This window comes from Hippocampus zosterae, chromosome 1 (assembly GCF_025434085.1).
Source record: "Hippocampus zosterae strain Florida chromosome 1, ASM2543408v3, whole genome shotgun sequence".
In the NCBI taxonomy this organism is placed as follows: Eukaryota; Metazoa; Chordata; class Actinopteri; order Syngnathiformes; family Syngnathidae; genus Hippocampus; species Hippocampus zosterae.
The window spans coordinates 4,400,153-4,421,159 of NC_067451.1; the positions used below are offsets into that span (position 1 = coordinate 4,400,153).

Below are 21,007 nucleotides of genomic sequence, written 5' to 3' on the forward strand. Positions count from 1 at the left end.
ATACAACCATAAGCAGTTCCGCAGGATGGTAATGAAGGGGTGTGTGGGTGGTGGTATGCATGGTGAGGAGAGAGCGACCACAGGGTGGCGACGTGCATCAAGTAGGTTACAATGAATACATAAGCGCTCCCTAATTTCTAATTTGCTTGTCCTTCTTCATCTCGATTCTTTTAGCGTAACTCTCCTTTGTTCATGATGGCTAAGCCTGGAGTGTCCATCCACCCGGGACACCGCCCCCCCCCCCTCTCGTTCCTCCTCCGATCAACCACTTAAGTGGTTCCGATCCTTGCGGTCCTCACCCTTTTGAAAACATGATCACTGCCTTTGAGCTTTCTCCGGATTTGTTGTCTCAAGGCAGGATGATTCCCAAATGACGACTCATCACATCCTCCCCACCTTGCCCCTTCTTCAGCTCGGTGCTTTCCTGTCTTTCTAGAGCAAGTCAATGGAGCTGACAACAGGTGGCTTGTTTGGGCACGATTCCTGCTAGGGTATTTGTGAGAAGCCACGACGCCTGCAAGCTGTGTAAAGCTCGGTTAAGTCCCTGCTTTTCTTTTGACAAAATACATGTCTCTTCACAGTTCAGAAGCGCTCCGTCATCTGCGTGGCCACCCTGCCCACCGCAGAATTCGCTGTCCGTCTAGACAAATGAGTTGTGTCCGTCTCTGCAATCTCACACGAACGCAGTGTGAGAACAGACCGTTGTCCCTCCTCATTGGCTGCTTGGTGGTCCAGTCTATTACTGGAACTTTCCAAGAAGTCGCCGTATCCCGGAGCGGTTCGAAGGTCGCACAAACGTGAGGTGGAGACACAGCGCAGGGCTTTGTATATACTGTAAGTTTACCTGCGGAATGCAAATGCATGCCACATTGACGGATGCCTTAGTAAACATACATACATACATCATCCGAGCCGCTTGATCCTGACTAGGCTCGCGGGGGGTGCTGGAGCCTATCCCAGCTGTCTCCGGGCAGTAAGCGAGGGACACCCTGAATCGGTTGCCAGCCAATCGCAGGGCACACAGAAACGAACAACCATTCGCACTCACACTCACACCGAGGGACAATTTAGAGTGTTCAATCAGCCTGCCACGCATGTTTTTGGAATGTGGGAGGAAACCGGAGCACCCGGAGAAAACCCACGCAGGCCCGGGGAGAACATGCAAACTCCACACAGAGAGGCCGGAGCTGGAATCGAACCCAGTACCTCTGCACTGTGAAGTCGACGTGCTAACCACTGGACTACCGGGCCGCCGCCTTAGTAAACAGAGGTGTACAAATAAGGTTGCAACGAAGCCGGTCGGAGGATGTTAAGTGTCGTGACACACTCGATTGGTTGATCCTGTGAGCCGTTCTCATGGTTTCATCGACTGCAGTCGCATCGACAATCCTTCGAAAGAGACGACCCATTGTTGATTCTTATTCTTATTCTTATTCATCCCATGGCCTAAGAGGCCGTCGGGGTGCCATGGTGGAGGTCTGGGCAGTCAGGGATCTCCAGCACTCTCGGTACTTAGCTGTTCGTAGCAGGGTCTGGAAGCTGCAGTTAGTCCATTCCTTAATGTTGTCCATCCAGCACTTTCTCTGTCTGCCTCTTCTCCGTTTCCCTTCCACTGTCCCCTGTAGGATGGTTTTGGATAGCGAGGTATGCCTTGTAACGTGGCCATACCAGGCCATTTTGCGACGTTTTACCGTTGACAGTACGGGGTCCTGTTCTCCAGCGAGAGTGGTGACTAGCTGTCTGACATAGTCATTTGTCCGGTGTTCTCTATAAGATATATGGAGCATCCTTCTGTAGCTCTTGTTCTCAAAGGACTGAATCCTGCGTTCCGTGTCTGCTGTGAGTGTCCAACTCTCACAGCCGTATAGTAAGGTGGAGAGTACCAGGGACTTGTACAGCCTGACCTTCACCGTGAAGCTGATGGTATTGCTCCTCCAAATTCTGGATTCATCCATTGTTGATGCTTTACAGTAAAAATGAGTACTGTGGAGCCTCACTTATCGCTTGGGATATGTACTAGGCCCACTCACATTTTGTAAAAAGTGGAAAAAAAGTAATGCCCACATAAAAATCAATCACCGAATCATCAAAGATGCGAGCAATGAACTACAATGCTTCCTCCGGAGAAGTAGATCATCCCAAAAAATGTGTTTTGATTACTATCAGTCCCATGCAGGTTTTCTTCATTCATTCACAAGAGCGAAGGGGCAGAGGGCTCGTAGCTTTTCAAGCTTGGCCGCCCGGAGCTGTACTCTACTTGTGATGGGAGGAATGTGAGGACAAAAGAGAAGATGGAGGGCGTAGGGGGGCCATGGAGGGTGTTGGGGGGGGGGGGGTGCTTGGTGCATGGTTGGCTCAGGTAGGGGAGGGCATGTCAACACTATTCACTGTGTTTTGTGGCTTGACATGTCCCATAGACTCCACATACATTCCTCAACCTATAAAAAACATGTCGGCTTCTTGGCCTAAGCTGGCGATTGTCCGACTCGCCTTTTTGCTCTCCACAAAAGATGTTTAATTAATTTCACCCCTTGCCTTCAGAGGGAAACAGAGAATTTTACAGTTGAAGCACAGTCAAACATTGCAACTTTAATGATGAAAATTTATCCGTGGGCTCGATTGTATTTGTTCAAGATACAATATTTCAGATTCTTTTAGTGCAGTCATTCATTTCCTTCCGACAACTTCTGTTCTTGTTTGTGGACACCGACAAGGAAACCGCAGCAGCCTTTGACTTTTGACCACAATCTTATTTTGGGTGTTGGACACTGTCAGACGTGTCAGACAAATCCTAAAACATTTCTGCACGTTGCCAGTCAAGCCGAAACCGATTTTAATGGGCGGCGGGCGGGGGTGGCGTTTTTCCGACGGGCGATATTTGCTCCGATGCCTTCATGTGTCTGTCTTTCCAAATTAGACTTGTAATTAATATTTGTGCCGGGATTTACCTTCCCGCAACTCGGATGAGTCACACAGAACCCGACACTCCTCCCCGAAGGAGGCCACTGTCACTCCATCTCGGCTATTTTAAAACTAAGAGCGGCAGTGAAGTGGAGTTTTTGTTGATCAGACTCTGCGACTCCCACTTTGTACAAATTGTACACCTTCTCTTCCGAGTAGAAAAGCGACAACTCCTTTGGGGAATTCTTGGAAATCCAGAGATCAAGTTGAAGAAGAGCCGGGCCAATTATTTGAAGCGATTCTCGCTCTGACCTGCCTCAAAGTGAAAGAACACCGAGGCGCCGTTGTAATGAACGTCTGCACTTGTGAATCACTTGGCGGCACGCCCACACGTTTAAACTGTGTGGACATAAATAATGAAAGCTCTGTTTCATTACACCTTTCGGTTAGTGACCGATAGCCGCCTCCACTCTTGGAGGTCAAAAAGGATTACGCCTGTGGGAATTTTGGAGCATTTTCGACCTTCTCAGCCATTTCAGTGTGCTTGGACACCAGCAGGTGACTTTCCACCTAAAACACTTTCACTTGCTGCGCAGTCACAACATTCCATCTTGTCTTTTTTCCCCCTCCCGCTCCTCATTCCTAGAAGCTCCAAATTATGTGACGATAAGGCCGGCAGGCTCTTTTAAGCTCTCAGATACATAATGGCTAGCCCTGACAGGAATTTCCATACATTCCCAATCTGCCAGCCCTGCGTTGACATGTGCTCGCGTCAAGGTGAGGCTTCTTGAGCTGTCCATGCTCCTCATTCAGCGGGCGCCCCCTGCGCACCGCGCCTCAGGTTGACACAAGCCCCTGAAAAGATTTCCAAATCTATTTATCTTGCTGTAGAGTATGCCAAGCTTGCTTTCGGATTAATTTTACCTTCGCTGATACAATGCCACACACCGAGAATCTTAAATCTTTGCCTGTGCAGTGACGCCTTGTTTATTGTGGGGTCTATTTTCCAGACCCAGTCGCAATAGTTTTTTTTTTCCACCCACGTGCTTTAAACACTTTTAAACACATTTAGAGATCTTATAAATTTCACCTATTTGTTCCTAAAAATATTGGCTATTATTAAGGATAATGGCTTAAAACTCGCAAAAGATTGAGAACTTAATATTCCCCAATGTGACGATAAAGCCTTCACGATTTCAGTTTTCTGGCTAAAATCTCTGGTTCGGTGCGATTGTAAATTTATTCATTCATTCATTCATCTTCCTAACCGCTTGATCCTCACTAGGGTCGCGGGGGGTGCTGGAGCCTATCCCAGCTGTCTCCGGGCAGTAGGCGGGGGACACCCTGAATCGGTTGCCAGCCAATCGCAGGGCACACAGAGACGAACAACCATTCGCTCTCACACTCACACCTAGGGACAATTTAGAGTGTTCAATCAGCCTGCCACGCATGTTTTTGCAATGTGGGAGGAAACCGGAGCACCCGGAGAAAACCCACGCAGGCCCGGGGAGAACATGCAAACTCCACACAGGGAGGCCGGAGCTGGAATCGAACCCGGTACCTCTGCACTGTGAAGCCGACGTGCTATCCACTGGACTACCGGGCCGCCTTGTAAATTTATAAATGTGATTTATAAAAAGTAAGGAAAAGAGCAACTGAGAAAGATTGTGATGTTGAACGTGCGCAGGTTCACATTAAGGGGATGAACATGCTTTGACAAGTGCTGAGCTTGTGCAACCCCCCCCTCAAAAAGAATAAAACCAACAAAAAAAACAAAAATCCAAACGCTAAATGACACAAACGGAATCTGGCAGCCATCCGCTTTCTTCTCAGGTGGTCTCGGTGTATCCGCCCACACGCTGCACACTTTTGCTCCCGTGAGGCTTTTCACCTACACGGCAAAACAAGTTATCGCCTATAAAACACATTTTGATAGTTTTGCATGCAAATAACACGGTGACGTATTTTGCAATTTGAGCCATTGGGTAGAATTCATGAAGTTTCTCATGGCTCATTCACATTAAAAAAAAAAAATAGATTGAAACCAACCTGACACCAACTAAGTCATCGGTATCGGCTTTTGTTTTGGGGGGGACCTCAGTCCTCACAATGCCCGAGCCTCTCGTATGTTCACAATGCGGCCATTCAAGCTTCCCGTCCGACTTGATGTTGAGCTAATTCATAGCTGTAACTCTACCTTGAACGGCTAATGCTAAAGGCATCCATGCAGCCCCCAGAGCCTGAAAACTAACGGTGAAGCTTTCAGAGAGGCTGTGCCTATATTGCCGTGTAACCTGATCTCGGGCTTCCAGAGTAAATGCTAACTTGGGAGAAAAAAAAAAACCCAAACTGAAATGTGAGATGCTTTTAGTTTCTTTTCATCACTTTGCTTACTCCAAACAGTGGCTGCGGATTAGGGGAATGTACCTCATGGAGATGGCTGCCTTTCGTCACGTCATTGACTGTCTGTTCTATTCTTTTTTTTTTTTTTCATTCATCATGTTGCTTTATTCCAACGCTTAAATGAGCATTGGGCAATGTGGTCAGCGCAGCCACCAGCAGGCCTCTGACCTACAAAGTCACCAGGTTTAAACAGCTCTCCCGGGGCCCCTTAAGCCCCTTACATGGAGCAAAGTGGTGTCTGGGGACTGCTCTGTTTAAAACCTACCTCAAAGGGTCAATGTGTGTGTGTGTGTGTGTAGGTGGGGGGATGGGGGGGCAACCTGTGGCAGTAAAATTCTGCCACAGGTTGCCATCCATCTCACTTCATTTTGTGGCGACACACTGTCGAACGTTTGGCTAAACACCCAGCCGCCCTTTTGTTAGCTGCACACATATGTGCGAGAGAGACCCCACCCCCTCCACCCCCCACAGTAGACTATGGTAAAGATGAACACTGAAATCTCCAACGGGGAGTTTGAGGGCGCCGTGATCATCGATGTCTAAAAATGTAATCTCGCGATCACGCGCGGGATTGCGACAAGCGGAGTTTGAACGTAAAAAAAAAACAACTGTAGTCCGTTGGTGAGGAACACGCATACGGGAAAGAAAAAGGTTCAATTCTCCTGTCTAAACCGCAAAAAACTTGTTGACACAAAATTTCTGCTTCGCTGACACCACGTTACGGCATCTGGCCATTTTGCCAGTCTCCATAAAACTCGATTTTACTGTTTTCAGACTACTCATGACTGTTTCACAGCCCAATCGTGCCCCATTTATAAGATAAGATAAGATAAGATAAGATATCCTTTATTCGTCCCACACTGGGGAAATTTACAGCCTCCAGCAGCAAGAATGTATGTGGAAAGAAGCTACATTATTTCAACCAATAAGTGATCTAACATGACGCACACTAATTGGCAAAAAAAAAAAAAAAACGATGGAAAAGTACAAATGAAGAGTAAAAATAGCAGCATTTTTTTAAAAATAGCATTTTTTTTTGGTTTGAACTCAGGCCGACAAAATGATGAAAAGGCTTTTCTTTTTCTGACAAGCGTCAAAAAAAACAAAAACGACAGAGGCAGACAAACCGGAAGTAGACAGCAGGTCCAAGCGCTATTCGGTGTGCAGTCTTAAAAGAAAATACCAGTTGTATATCTTGCGGTGTCTTGTCCAGAGTCTTTATCTGAAAAGGTCATGGATTGCCCCCCCAAGGCCCCCGATCCCCCGACACACACACAATGTGGCTGCCCTCTAGTGTGCAGCCCTTATGAAGCGTTCCTGCATGCGCATTCACGTGGGAGCGAGTCAAAAGGCTTCACATCAACTCAATTTATTGACCTTTTTGCATCACTATGAAAAGCCGTAAATTATCAAGGGGTACCCGATCGGCAACCGTAGCCCCCTCCTCGCCGCCCGCTGCGAGCCTTTTCCTTTGTTACTCTCCACCCCCGCTAGCCCGCTTGTCTTTTATTTCTGCCCTGCGCTCGACGGACCCTGACATCAGCGTGGAAGTGATGCCATGACCAGAATTCAGGTTGAGTTAGCTCATGCCAAATAAATGCAGAGTGCAGTAAACCCCCCCCCGCCATGACGCAGTTTATCGTTTGTGCCCAACGCCCCTCATCCCCCACCCCGCTATATTTTCAAGCGATCATGTTTTTCAAGTATGAAGGCAAGTCCCATAGTTTTGATTTGAGAAGAAGAAATGGGAAACCAGCAGGCGGCTGAAATAACATTCATTCATTCATTCATCTTCCGTACCGCTTGATCCTCACTAGGGTCGCGGGGGGTGCTGGAGCCTATCCCAGCTGTCTCCGGGCAGTAGGCGGGGGACACCCTGAATCGGTTGCCAGCCAATCGCAGGGCACACATAGACGAACAACCATCCACGCTCACACTCACACCTAGGGACAATTTAGAGTGTTCAATCAGCCTGCCACGCATGTTTTTGGAATGTGGGAGGAAACCGGAGCACCCGGAGAAAACCCACGCAGGCCCGGAGAGAACATGCAAACTCCACACAAGGAGGCCGGAGCTGGAATCGAACCCGGTACCTCTGCACTGTGAAGCCGACGTGCTAACCACTGGACTACCGGGCCGCCTCTGAAATAACATCTATGCTCTTATTTCCGTAAGCCCGTCAATGCTGTTTTACATTATATGTTAGCATTAAGCTAGCAACTTTTGTGAGGCAAAATCAAACGGTTTGATACACGCTATTTCCTAACACGATGCGTCGAAGACATTGACATGCGCGTGCCAGAGTGTTCTGATTCCTCTTCTGCGTTGGCATGTCGCATATTGACTTAATGGACTGAATGGCGAATGAAAATACGCTCGCGGTTAAAAGTTCACCGGTGTTGCCCAACATCGACTCACGCTCTCTGCAGCGCATTCTTGCGAGTGCACGACCGAATTGAACGGCAACGCCGTAAAACTGGAACAGAAGGGGGGACATCTTGTGGGGGCAATACTGGCAAGTGTCAGTTGGGTTTGAGCTTCAGCAAGGCAAGTCTGACATGGCGAAATGTCAGTCATGCAAAAGGAACCCCAGAGGTTAAAAAAAAACGTGAGAATATCCGACATTCTTGCTTTAATAAAACTGTTGCAGGGTAATATTTTCTTGGGTAAAAACAAGCGCACCTGTGTCGGGAAATGAGTACACGCCGACAGGATATGACCTGCTCTCTTCCTGCCTCCGTTTAGCCTGCAGGACCTTCAACTTATTGAACGCTCACGCAAGTCAGAAGATGCTGGAAGGATGCCCCTGTGTTTTAAGAGTAGCTCATCATTCAAAAAATGGTGCGTGATGTCAAAATGCATCGTCTTCTCTGAGTCTAATTGCATTCCCTGAGCTGCTACAAGGCCAGGCTTGTGGCAATATACAATATATATCTATCGACATCGTATCTGTATCTTTATGCGTGTGTGTGTATCTATCTATCTATCTATCTATCTATCTATCTATCTATCTATCTATCTATCTATCTATCTATCTATCTATACATCTATACATCTATACATCTATACATCTATACATCTATACATCTATACATCTATACATCTATACATCTATACATCTATACATCTATACATCTATACATCTATACATCTATATCTATATCTATATATATATAAGGGCGGCCCGGTAGTCCAGTGGTTAGCACGTCGGCTTCACATTGCAGAGGTACCGGGTTCGATTCCAGCTCCGGCCTCCCTGTGTGGAGTTTGCATGTTCTCCCCGGGCCTGCGTGGGTTTTCTCCGGGTGCTCCGGTTTCCTCCCACATTCCAAAAACATGCGTGGCAGGCTGATTGAACACTCTAAATTGTCCCTAGGTGTGAGTGTGAGCGTGGATGGTTGTTCGTCTATGTGTGCCCTGCGATTGGCTGGCAACCGATTCAGGGTGTCCCCCGCCTACTGCCCGGAGACAGCTGGGATAGGCTCCAGCACCCCCCGCGACCCTAGTGAGGATCAAGCGGCTCGGAAGATGAACAACCATCAGTGCTCACATTCACACCCAGGGAAAATTTCGAGTGTTCCATCAACCTGCCACGCCTGTTTTTGGAATGTGGGTGGAAACCAGAATACCCAGAGAAAACCCACGCAGGCACGGGGAGAACATGCAAATTCCACACAGGGAGGCCAAAGCCGGAATCGAACCCTGCACCTCTGCATTGTGAGGCCGACGCGCTAAGCATTCGACCACCGGACCGCCGTAAATGTAGATATACCCCCCCACCCCCCACCCCAGCACATGCCTGTGCTTCTCGCATGGTAACGATCCCCCCCCCCCACCCGAGGCGCTACGGCATGTTTACTGCGATATACGGCCTCTTCTGGCGCCACGGACTCGTTACCGAGGCCGCCAATTCGACGGCGGCCTTATAGGCAAGTCGTGCTTGCATGCCGTTTGCATTGCCGTTGCACCTAGCTACCAGCGAAATGCCAAGAGGCCACGCCGCTAAATCCCGTCCGTGTAATGGACAGTGTGTCGGGGTGCAGACAAATAATACTCTGGGAACTCTCGCTTTTACTATAATTTCACATCACTGTGGCACTCTAAAATGAACCCTTTCATCCAGATTAGTCAAGCAGGGAGACGGCGAGAAGAATCTGCACGTTGCATTGTGCGCGGATTCCTCAATAACCTCGCTAACCCCTGCATTCCTCCTTATGTGCTATTTCTTTTTTTTTTTTTTTTTTGGCTGGCATTGCGTGCAAGCTTTTTTGATCCACCTATATGAGAAGCTATTGTCCAATCTTGCTGCAACACGCCAAGCCTTCCAACCTTTCAAGGATAAAAGACGACGCAGATTCCCCAAACCTCACCTCCACCTCCCCCAGCATTAGCCCCCCCAACCCCACCCCCGCGCCACCATTCCTATTCCAACAAACGTTTCTGAACATGTGGCGCCAACGTCTACGCCATCCAAGTGTTTTTTTTTTTTTAATCATCTATAATGCGAGTCTCGCCTCCAGGTAGCCTAGATTTTTTTCCCCACGCAGCCGTATGGTCTTGTCGCTTTGTTGTAGCATGCTGAAATATTCTTCGTTCATACCGCTGCCTCATTCAGTTTAATGGACATTTTGGGGAAGCTGCGAGTGGTTATAACGTGACGGGAACACCCGCCCCCCCACCCCCCGCCCACACCCGAAAACTTTTTGCTTTATCTGACGCTAACAAACTGCAAAATGTCACCCTGATCATGGACGACGGCGATTATATAGATAAGATAACAATACTCACAGGCATATATTCTTTATCCTCTGCAAAGAACGATCGATATTGCAGAATCTTATGCTGTCATTTTAGGAATGGTAGAACTGCTTCAAAAGCCAGCTACCTCCTGGTCTGAAGCTAAATTTAGCTTGTCTGTTCCAGGGGATGCACGCATGATCACCACCTGCCCCCTCCTCCTCCCCCCTCGTCTTCACACCCACAATATATGCCCCCTAAACAATGATTAAACGACTTCCCAATGCTTTTGTTTGTGTTCTGTGCAAGCAGGTGTGTAGATGGTTAAACCCAAGCTCACAATCACTGGAACTGTTCACACTTAATGCGAAATCCTGCCAGCTGACCTTCGGAGCACTCTCATGGTTTCTCTGGAGGTGCTGACTCGTAATGAGGACAGGGGGTCGAGGGGGGGGCGGGGGGGGGGGCAAATTTGACCATTTAAGGCTATTTTCCTTTATGCGATGCTGCCTTGAAGTGCACTCGCTGGAGAGAGGGCTCACGAAGAAGATTTGAATTCACTTTCATGTCACTTTTTGACAGTCGCGTGAGAAATGTTTGTTCCCATTGCAAACTTGCCTTTATTAAGTCAGCGAAAGACACCAGAATGACCCCAGGTGGCCGTTTCAAGTCTGCGACTAGAAATTTTCCTCTCTGTCGCCCCCTGTGGCCAAAGTTGAAAGTTCCAAGCTGGGCCCACCGAACATCTGTACAGTGTGTGGCGATGGTGCCCGAAATGTGTGTTTACTTTCCACTGGCGGGTGTGGAATTCGTCACCGTGGGAGGCATCGCACACCAAGATCAGTTGGAAATAACACGGGAAATATGTCTGCTTATCTCCTTCCACGCTTTTTAAATTTTTTTTATTGACCCCGCGCTGATGCAAGGGGATCACGAGGAAAGACGTGGTGGTCCCGTCGCTAAAAATAGGCTTTCCTTTCGCCACACCTAAAGGTCAGTAGGACCGGCGCTGCAATTTGGATCGAATCAAAGCTTTGTAGGCCAAAGTTTTGGCACACACCTTTTGATGATTGAGGCTCGTACGGCGGGCGGCCCGGTAGTCCAGTGGTTAGCACGTCGGCTTCACAGTGCAGAGCTACCGGGTTCGATTCCAGCTCCGGCCTCCCTGAGTGGAGTTTGCATGTTCTCCCCGGGCCTGCGTGGGTTTTCTCCGGGTGCTCCGGTTTCCTCCCACATTCCAAAAATATGCTTGGCAGGCTGATTGGACGCTCTAAATTGTCCCTAGGTGTGAATGTGGGTGTGGATTGTTGTTCGTCTATGTGTGCCCTGCGATTGGCTGGCAACCGATTCAGGGTGTCCCCCGCCTACTGCCCGGAGACGGCTGGGATGGGCTCCGGCACCCCCCGCGACCCTAGTGAGGATCAAGCGGTACGGAAGATGAATGAATGAAAGGCTCGTACGGCTTCCCCGCATCTTTGGAGTGAATTTGATACGCGAGTGTAAGCGTATCTCCTGTCGGAGATGCCAGCGCCACCAATTCCTCCGCTGCAACGCCCCCTTTTCTTCTCTTTTCAGTCCCATCCTTCTGCCATTACACCCTCTTTTCATCCCGCGTCTGACGCCTGCAGTGCATTTCGCCTGCATTGTCTGCCCCCCCCCCCCCCCCCACACTCCCTTGCCCTATTGTCACCCCTCTGTGGTGGTGGTGGTGGTGGGGCGGGGTGGTGTTAGTCATCACAACTCAACATTTCACGCAAGCGCGTGCTAAAAACCCAACTTGATGGCTGTGTAGGATGAAGCGTTGCTCGACGGCTAATTTATTTCAAACATTTGAATGGGGGAAATGTGAGGACGCAAACCATTTTAGGAAGACGTTTGCCACGATTACTTTTGTCCGCTGTCGACTCTGCTTACGCGGATCACTCTGCTCCGCTAAATGGAGCGTCCTGAATGTGTCCTGGTTTTAACTGTCACCCTTCAGCGTGCCATCCGTCTTTTGTTTACTTTTATTACAAATTTGGAGCAAATTCTCACCTTACTCCTCTGTGACTTTATCTTATTTCACAGAAATTGGCTGGGGTGGGGGCGGCCCCGGTACTCCAGTGGTTAGCACGTCGGCTTCACAGTGCGGAGGTACCGGGTTCGATTCCAGCTCCGGCCTCCCTGTGTGGAGTTTGCATGTTCTCCCCGGGCCTGCGTGGGTTTTCTCCGGGTGCTCCGGTTTCCTCCCACATTCCAAAAAAAAACATGCGTGGCAGGCTGATTGAACACTCTAAATTGTCCCTAGGTGTGAGTGTGAGTGCAAATGGTTGTTTGTTTCTGTGTGCCCTGCGATTGGCTGGCAACCGATTCAGGGTGTCCCCCGCCTACTGCCCGAAGACAGCTGGGATAGGCTCCAGCACCACCCGCGACCCTAGTGAGGATCAAGCGGCTCGGAAGATGAATGAATGAATGAATGAATGGCTGGGGTGGGGGGCAATGTTAGCACTTGCTGTTTAGTCAGGCGCTGTCTTAACATTTCGGCTTGGAATTAAAGTTTGTTTGATCAACACTGCTAAGTGGGGCTTGATTCATCGGCCAAATAATCCGCCGCTCGTTAGCGACTTATGCTCAAACAGAGGAGGCATGTTTACTTGCGGGGCCATAAATCCACAGAGTCGCAACATTTACATGTTTCATTTGGATCTACACACTTTTGATGACTTCCAAATGGTCCTTATAATGTGAATTCCGCCAAGCAGGTGCGTTCACACGCAAAATGCTTTATTTATATAGTCGGCAAACGGGAGGAACCAAAAGCGAAAGCTCAAATTCCGAGAGGCCAGTCAGTGTGGGTGAGAAGAATTTTACAATTGATCTGAACGCAAACTCTCAAAGAATCTGCCTTTACGCTCCAACCTAAAAAAGTAACTTTTACAAGTGTGAAGAATGAAGAGGTTTTTGTGTCATTGTGCTCTTTAGACGTGATTTGAATGAATCACCCGTGAGCCAGGTGCAAGCGTCACAATTGATCATTCTGATTAGCTGTTAGCGAGCAAATTATTTCCTGAGATAAAAGTAGACTAGGAGATAGTACAAGGGGCGGCCCGGTAGTCCAGTGGTTAGCACGTCGGCTTCACAGTGCAGAGGTACCGGGTTCGATTCCAGCTCCGGCCTCCCTGTGTGGAGTTTGCATGTTCTCCCCGGGCCTGCGTGGGCTTTCTCCGGGTGCTTCGGTTTCCTCCCACATTCCAAAAACATGCGTGGCAGGCTGATTGAACACTCGAAATTGTCCCTAGGTGTGAGTGCGAATGGTTTCTGTGTGCCCTGCGATTGGCTGGCAACCGATTCAGGGTGTCCCCCGCCTACTGCCCGAAGACAGCTGGGATAGGCTCCTGCACCCCCCGCGACCCTAGTGAGGATCAAGCGGTTAGGAAGATGAATGAATGAATGAATACTTCATTCGACCTCACAGTGCAGAGGTGCAGTGTTCAATTCCAGCTCCGGCCTCCCTGTCTGGAATTTCCATGTTCTCCCCGGGCCTTGCGTGGGTTTTCTCCGAATACTCCGGTTTCCTCCCACACTTCAAAAACATGCATGACATGCTGATTGAACACTCTAAATTGTCCGCTAGGTGTGAGTGTGAGCGCGGATGGTTGTTCGTCTCTGTGTGTACTGCGATTGACCAGCAACCTGCAACCGGTTCAGGGTGTACCCCCACCCCACTGCCCGAAGATAGATGGTATAGGCTCCAGCATGCCCCGCGACCCTTGTGAGGTTTACGCATTTAAGAAAATGGATGGATGGTTCTGGACGTGTGTTTATTTTATTTCAAGAATCACTTACTGTGGATGGTAGGATCAGCAATGACTTCTCAGTTACAGGGGCGGTTCTGAGCATTTGAACGGATGCATGCGTTCGCGTTTGTGCACGATCTCACGGCAACCCCACGGTGAGATGCAGTCACCGGGTCCGCGAAAATTTGTTCTTGATTTTACTGTTTGCTGTTTACTGCTTTCTACCGCCTGTATTACCGATTTGTCTTACTGTTTATTGTGCATGTTAAATCGCTCCATGTACAGCATTTTGTATGCAGCGATGGCTGTTTGAAAGTGCTCAAGAAATACTGTTGACTTGACTTGACTTGACTTGACTTTCATGCAAAAGCATGCATATGAATCACGTTAGGTCGGAATCAAAAATTCGGATTCTGATATGTTAAAAGAAACCAGTCGCGTTGCACTTACATGCGCGAGCACTACTTATTTTCAATGCGCTGAGCAGATTTGATTGACATGGCAACAATATGGATACAAGCGGCTGAAATGAGTTTTCTCTGCAGGGTGTCCGGGCTCTCCCTTATAGATAAGGTGAGAAGCTCGGTCATCCGGGAGGGGCTCAGAGTCGAGCCGCTTCTCCTCCACATCGAGAGGAGCCAGATGAGGTGGCTTGGGCATCTGATTCGGATGCCTCCTGAACGCCTCCCCGGTGAGGTGTTCCGGGCATGTCCCACCGGGAGGAGACCCCGAGGAAGACCCAGGACACGCTGGAGAGACTATGTCACCCAGCTTGCCTGGGAACGACTCGGGATCCCCCGGGGAGAGCTGGAAGAAGTAGCTAGGGAGAGGGAAGTCTGGGCTTCCCTGCTAAAGCTGTTGCCCCCGCGACCCGGCCCCGGATAAGCGGTAGATGATGGATGGATGGCAACAATATGATTGGACGTGAAAAAAAAAAGCCTCCAAGCAGGCCACTGAGTTTTATAGACTGGGCTACAATTGCAAAGAGCTGAGAATATGCTGCATAAATGTACATCAGCGCTATAAGCGGAAACATTTATCCCACGTGTCTGTTCTCGGCTTGATTCATTTGGCTCTCAGAAATCACATTGAAATGTGAACGCGACGTGTGACAGCGGGCCAGCGTCAAACATTTGGGCCCGAACCTTGCGCCTCGTGCTGGGTGGTCCCGCTTCCCGGAACTCAGACGCATGCGAGTCTGTGTATGGCATAAACGGTAATAAACGAGGAACTCCGCCGCACGGCCAAACACAGCTGCTTCGTCTCCCGCGCGGCGGATGTCAGGGTCACGCGCGGAGCGGGGGAGGAAGAGGAAGGGAGACGGGATAAGAGGGGTAAAATGGAGGGGAGCGGAGAGATTTGAGAAAAGGGAGGACGAGAAGATCAAAAGAGACATTTTATTTTCCCTGTTTTGCACGTTTCTTGTCTTGTCTTGTACTCGTTAGTTAGGGAGATTGGGCTTTTGGGTGAAATTTTCCAGATGAACCCAAAATGCAAAAATAACCTCTCCAGATAATCTTAACTTGAATTTCTCTGAACTTTTGATTGTCCATCTGTAATATTTTAGGAGGCGGCCCGGTAGTCCAGTGGTTAGCACGTCGGCTTCACAGTGCGGAGGTGCCGGGTTCGATTCCAGCTTCGGCCTCCCTGTGTGGAGTTTGCATGTTCTCCTGCGTGGGTTTTCTCCGGGTGCTCCGGTTGCCCCCCACATTCCAAAAACATGCGTGGCAGGCTGATTGAACACTCTAAAATTGTCCCTAGGTGTGAATGTGAGCGTGGTTGGTTGTTCGTCTCTGTGTGCCCTGCGATTGGCTGGCGACCGATTCAGGGTGTCCCCCGCCTACTGCTCGAAGACAGCTGGGATAGGCTCCAGCACCCCCCGCGACCCTAGTGAGGATCAAGCGGTTCGGAAGATGAATGAATGAATAATATTTTAGGAGTTTTTTTTTTTTAATCGATCATATGATTGGGCAACGTCAGTGGAATGGTTAAAAGCAAGCCCTTCAAAATAAAAGCACAGCAATACAATAACAGTTTTATCCAACTTTATTTGGCCGCACTCAAACTATTTTGTGTTTCTTCAACTATTGTGACCATTACCATCCTCCATGTAGCCAAAGAAAGCGTAGCAAAGCTGTCTTCTTATGCTGCATGCTTTTATTTTGAAGGCCAAGTTACGCAGATGTGACCTGAGCATTGCAGAGCAGGCCGCTTGCTTTGAGTTGTTCACAAAAGTTTGCATTGTGGAAGACGCCTTGCCGCGGAAGCCTTCATACACAATTGACGGAATTTTCCGGATCATCGCAGACGCTCTCTGGGAAACGAAACGGCCGGGTCATGCGTTTTGCGAGCGAAAATGCGGAACCTGGGACAAAATTCAGGAGAAGGAAAGATCAAAAACAGAATCCTAAGAAAACCCGTGAGCACCGTAAATGACATTTATCAAGTCGGAACCCTCCACTTCGATTCACACATTCATTCAGTCATTCATCTTCCGAGCCGCTTGATCCTCACTAGGGTCGCGGGGGGTGCTGGAGCCTATCCCAGCTGTCTTCGGGCAGTAGGCGGGGTACACCCTGAACCGGTTGCCAGCCAATCGCAGGGCACACAGAAACGAACAACCATCCACGCCCACACTCACACCTAGGGACAATTTAGAGCGTCCAATCAGCCTGCCACGCATGTTTTTGGAATGTGGGAGGAAACCGGAGCACCCGGAGAAAACCCACGCAGGTCCGGGGAGAACATGCAAACTCCACACAGGGAGACCAGAGCTGGAATCGAACCCGGTACCAATGCACTGTGATGCCGACCTGCTAACCACTGGACTACCGGGCCGCCCTCGATTCACACATGATCTGCAAATTACAAGCACATTTGTAGATCAATCAGAAGAAAAGCTTCTCTCCCCTTTCACAGTCCTCACCCTCTAACCTCACTTCCCAATGAAGAATTCCATCATCTTTATCTCACCCAGCTCATCCCCCATAAAAAGAAAAAAAAAACCCAAAACAAACACGCCTGTCCTGTCACGCAACGAGCTCGGCGCTATATAGCCCCCGCGTCTATTTTTTTGGGTAACCCGAGAGACGCGCCGATAACATCTGCAGAGCCTATAGCGACGAGCGGGCAAGTTGAGGCGTCGGCTGTCACCCGCTCAGATGCAAGAAGAAGAGACAGCAGCAAGCTACACACACCGCGTCCGGCACGCACCAGTGTTTGGACAGTCGAGCGGGAGCAAATGCGGCAGATTGATCGGGCGGTATTATCGCACGCTGAAAGATGCAGAGCGGCATCAATACGAAAAGTTGACAAGTGTGGCACGGGGCCTGTTCTGTCGTGTCAGTTTGTTTTATCAGGGAAGACATTCGCAGGCGAAGCGTTGCCTTTGTTTTGTGCTTACTCCATATCCCGACTTGCCTCACAGGAAGGCTGATGTGTCGTTAGAATGAAAGGTGAACACTGTTGTGGGGGGGGGCGGATTTGGAAATTTCAAAGGCAACCAAACTTTGAGAACATTTCAAGTTTGTGAAATTCAGCTTTTTTTTGCTGCTGGGAAAATTGCCTTTCTCGCATTGGCAACAAAGATTGAAGAGTTTACAGAACTAATTGCCCTTTTTATTGGCCCCCAACGTAAAGATATCAGAAAAAACTATTTTGGCAAAAAAAAAAAATGTGGGCGGCCTGGTAGTCCAGTGGTTAGCACGTCGGCTTCACAGTGCAGAGGTACCGGGTTCGATTCCTGCTCCGGCCTCCCTGTGTGGAGTTTGCATGTTCTCCCCGGGCCTGCGTGGGTTTTCTCCGGGTGCTCCGGTTTCCTCCCACATTCCAAAAAACATGCGTGGCAGGCTGATTGAACACTCTAAATTGTCCCTAGGTGTGAGTGTGAGTGCGAATGGTTGTTCGTCTCTGTGTGCCCTGTGATTGGCTGGCAACCGATTCAGGGTGTCCCCCGCCTACTGCCCGAAGACAGCTGGGATAGGCTCCAGCACCCCCCGCGACCCTAGTGAGTATCAAGCGGCTCGGTAGATAGATGAATGAATGAATAAATATGATGCGGCGGCCCGGTAGTCCAGTGGTTAGCACGTCGGCTTCACAGTGCAGAGGTACGGGGTTCGATTCCAGCTCCGGCCTCCCTGTGTGGAGTTTGCATGTTCTCCACGGGCCTGCGTGGGTTTTCTCCGGGTGCTCCGGTTTCCTCCCACATTCCAAAAAACATGCGTGGCAGGCTGATTGATTGAGGCTCCAGCACCCCCCGCGACCCTAGTGAGGATCAAGCGGCTCGGAAGATGAATGTATGAATGAATGAAAAAAAAAATGTTTGCTTTGTTGTCTTACCTAACATTAATTGTTGCCATAGACGTCAATCATTCATATTTTAAAGTCATTGCACCTTAAATAACTACTTTAGGTTTAAAGGCGTCCATTTGCTCATATCATCCTTCACTTTTAAGTCTGGGTGTGGACAGCAGCGCGTGGAATGAGGATCGGTGTCTTTTGCATGTCCCGAACCCGCACCTCAGGCCTCGCTGATCACACTCAGAACAATGTGACGCAGACCCGCCCGTCATGTGGGGAGAGTCCAGGAACTGTTCACATATATGGTAATGAAATGGTGATGCTTTAAAAAAAAAAAGTGCAAGACCTGAAACGAGCGCGCCTGCGTCCAGTTCTCTCTGGCTATGAGCCTAAAAGTCTCCGTTCCCATGCTCACTTTCTTGGCCTCCTTCTGTCATCGTGATTAGACCAGTTGAGGAGATCAGAGGGAGCGAGGCTCGGACCTGCACTGCTGACCCCCCCTGTACCCTCCCGCGCCAATCCCACTACCTCCCCCCCTCCCCGTTGCCGCAGTATTGTGCCAAAGGTTTCCTCATTGCATATTTTGAGCTGCCCTCCATCGTCACATGCCAGTAATCTTTAAGTAATTGTTATTGGGTGGGGAGGGGGGGGGGGCGACCGTGCACTTTGTTGCTCGTTGGGGTCTCCCGTGAAATCTCACCAAAATGCACCTTAACTTGAAATAAAAGCAAATGGCATTAATCTAATCGCAGCTTCCCCCCCCCCCCCAAAAAAAAAACAGAAACATCACGCCGCAGCTGGTGTTGATGGCTCCATTCACTGTTCACCCTTGCTCACTGTTTAGTCTTAACACTTATCGCTTCCCAACCACGTCCTCGGAAAGGTGGTTGCGTCCTTAAACTTCCACACAGTGCCACCAAGCATTCTCGATTATAAAAGTGAGTATGTAATGGATAAAATGTGAGTACATAAAGATTGTTTCTTTATTACTGTAAAAGCAGAAGCGTTCTTCATTGCAGGCATAGTCAATTAATGATTGCAAGCATAAGCGTTCTTCTTTGCAAGCGTAATCAATTTATCATGTCAGGCGTAAGCAAATGTATGATGACTAAAAATAATCAATCCAACAGCAGCCCATCATTTTTTTATATGTATATTTGTTTTTTTTTAAACTACAGTATTGTTAATGTTTTATCTCATGTGTTTTGTAAAGTTGTGAATGTGCGACAAAAGTTGTGTTGAGTTGAGTCACGGCATCACTTAATACAATTTCGGAGTGATTCTAATTTTTGTTCCATTAAATCCGTTTAAATCGGGTTTTTTTTAGCAGTTTGAGATGTCTCAACTCCTCTCATGTCATCAGTAAAGCAAGAATAATCAGGCATTCTTTGCGGAGGATAAAGAATACATCACACTACACTTTAAAGAATTCATTCATCTTCCGAGCCGCTTGATCCTCACTAGGGTCGCGGGGGGTGCTGGAGCCTATCCCAGCTGTCTTCGGGCAGTAGGCGGGGGACACCCTGAATCGGTTGCCAGCCAATCGCAGGGCACACAGAAACGGACAACCATTCGCACTCACACTCACACCTAGGGACAATTTAGAGCGCCCAATCAGCCTGCCATGCATGTTTTTTGGAATGTGGGAGGAAACCGGAGCACCCGGAGAAAACCCACGCAAGCCCGGGGAGAACATGCAAACTCCACACAGGGAGGCCGGAGCTGGAATCGAACCCGGTACCTCTGCACTGTGATGCCGACGTGCTAACCACTGGACTACCGGGCCGCCCACTTTAAAGAATTGACACTATTATTGCGAAGGGACTTTGCTGCCACCAAACTGCGCTTGTGTCTCAAGTCAAATTACTCGAATCTCAAGGAACAACTGTAGGCATAATAATTATTATTTGTTTGGCCTGAAATTATACAGTTTTCCCCCCAAGCATTTAGCAAGTCTAGACCACCTTATGTTAATAATAATAATAATAATAATAATAATAATAATAATAATAATAATAATAATAATACATTTTATTTGTGGCCGCCTTTCTAGAAACTCAAGGATACCTTACAACAAGCAGTTAAAATCATGAGTACAATGTTAAAAACAACATCAAATAGGATAAGAAAAAATACAACAAAAATAAATAAATAAATAAATAAATAAAATGATTTATTGTTGACTTATGGGGGTCCAGCAGGGGTCTTTGGCCCCACTTGTCATAACCTCATCCCTCCAAAATGTCCCACCTGTGGCCTCTATGACTCCTTTCATCTCCAGCTCATGGCGGAGGGCCACTTTTGACCCCAAATGGATCCCAAAACAACATTGGGTCATCCACTCGTATGGAGGTGTTGAAATTCTTGGTTGTGGTTGAAATGGACATTTTCATCCATTGGGACGCCCACCATGAGGCCGAACATGTCAACAGAACATCCGTACACTTTTTATGAGCGTTTGTCACCCGTGTTTCAGTTTATAAAGACTTCTTTATGTCTCCGATCACGTCTGAAAACGCCGTGTGATGTTCGCGAGCTATCTCAGGAATGCCGCCCTGAGTGGCAGAGGTTAATCTGCAGTTTACTCCGAATTTATAAAATGCAACATCTTCCGAAGGTGGTGGTGTGATGCAGGACAAAAAAAAATGGCCGCAAACGAAAGGTTCTAAACCGTGCCCTGGCTTTCAAATCTTCGCAAAAGGAACTTAAACTGAGCCATCCTCCATGTTTGTCTCCGCAGGGCGACAATTCCAACGAGCCGTGCGCTGGTTTGGACTGCAGCAGAGGATGCAGGTGCAACCCGGAGAAGGGAGCAAGGGTGAGTTTGATTTGGACTTTTTAGGAGTCACTTTCCGCATTGCTTTTATCAACTCAGAGCGCTGTAATGATTT

General features: G+C 48.6%; 1 protein-coding gene across 4 annotated transcripts in view; it reads left to right on the forward strand.

Annotated features, from left to right (window-relative positions):
* col4a6 (collagen, type IV, alpha 6) overlaps nt 1–21,007 on the forward strand; it is a 67,102-nt gene that overhangs the window by 16,496 nt on the left and 29,599 nt on the right. For all 4 annotated transcript variants that reach the window (XM_052062272.1, XM_052062284.1, XM_052062293.1 and 1 more), the window contains one exon: nt 20,857–20,934. In XM_052062272.1, the coding sequence (XP_051918232.1) occupies nt 20,857–20,934 (78 nt within the window). The remainder of the gene's footprint in view (nt 1–20,856; nt 20,935–21,007) is intronic.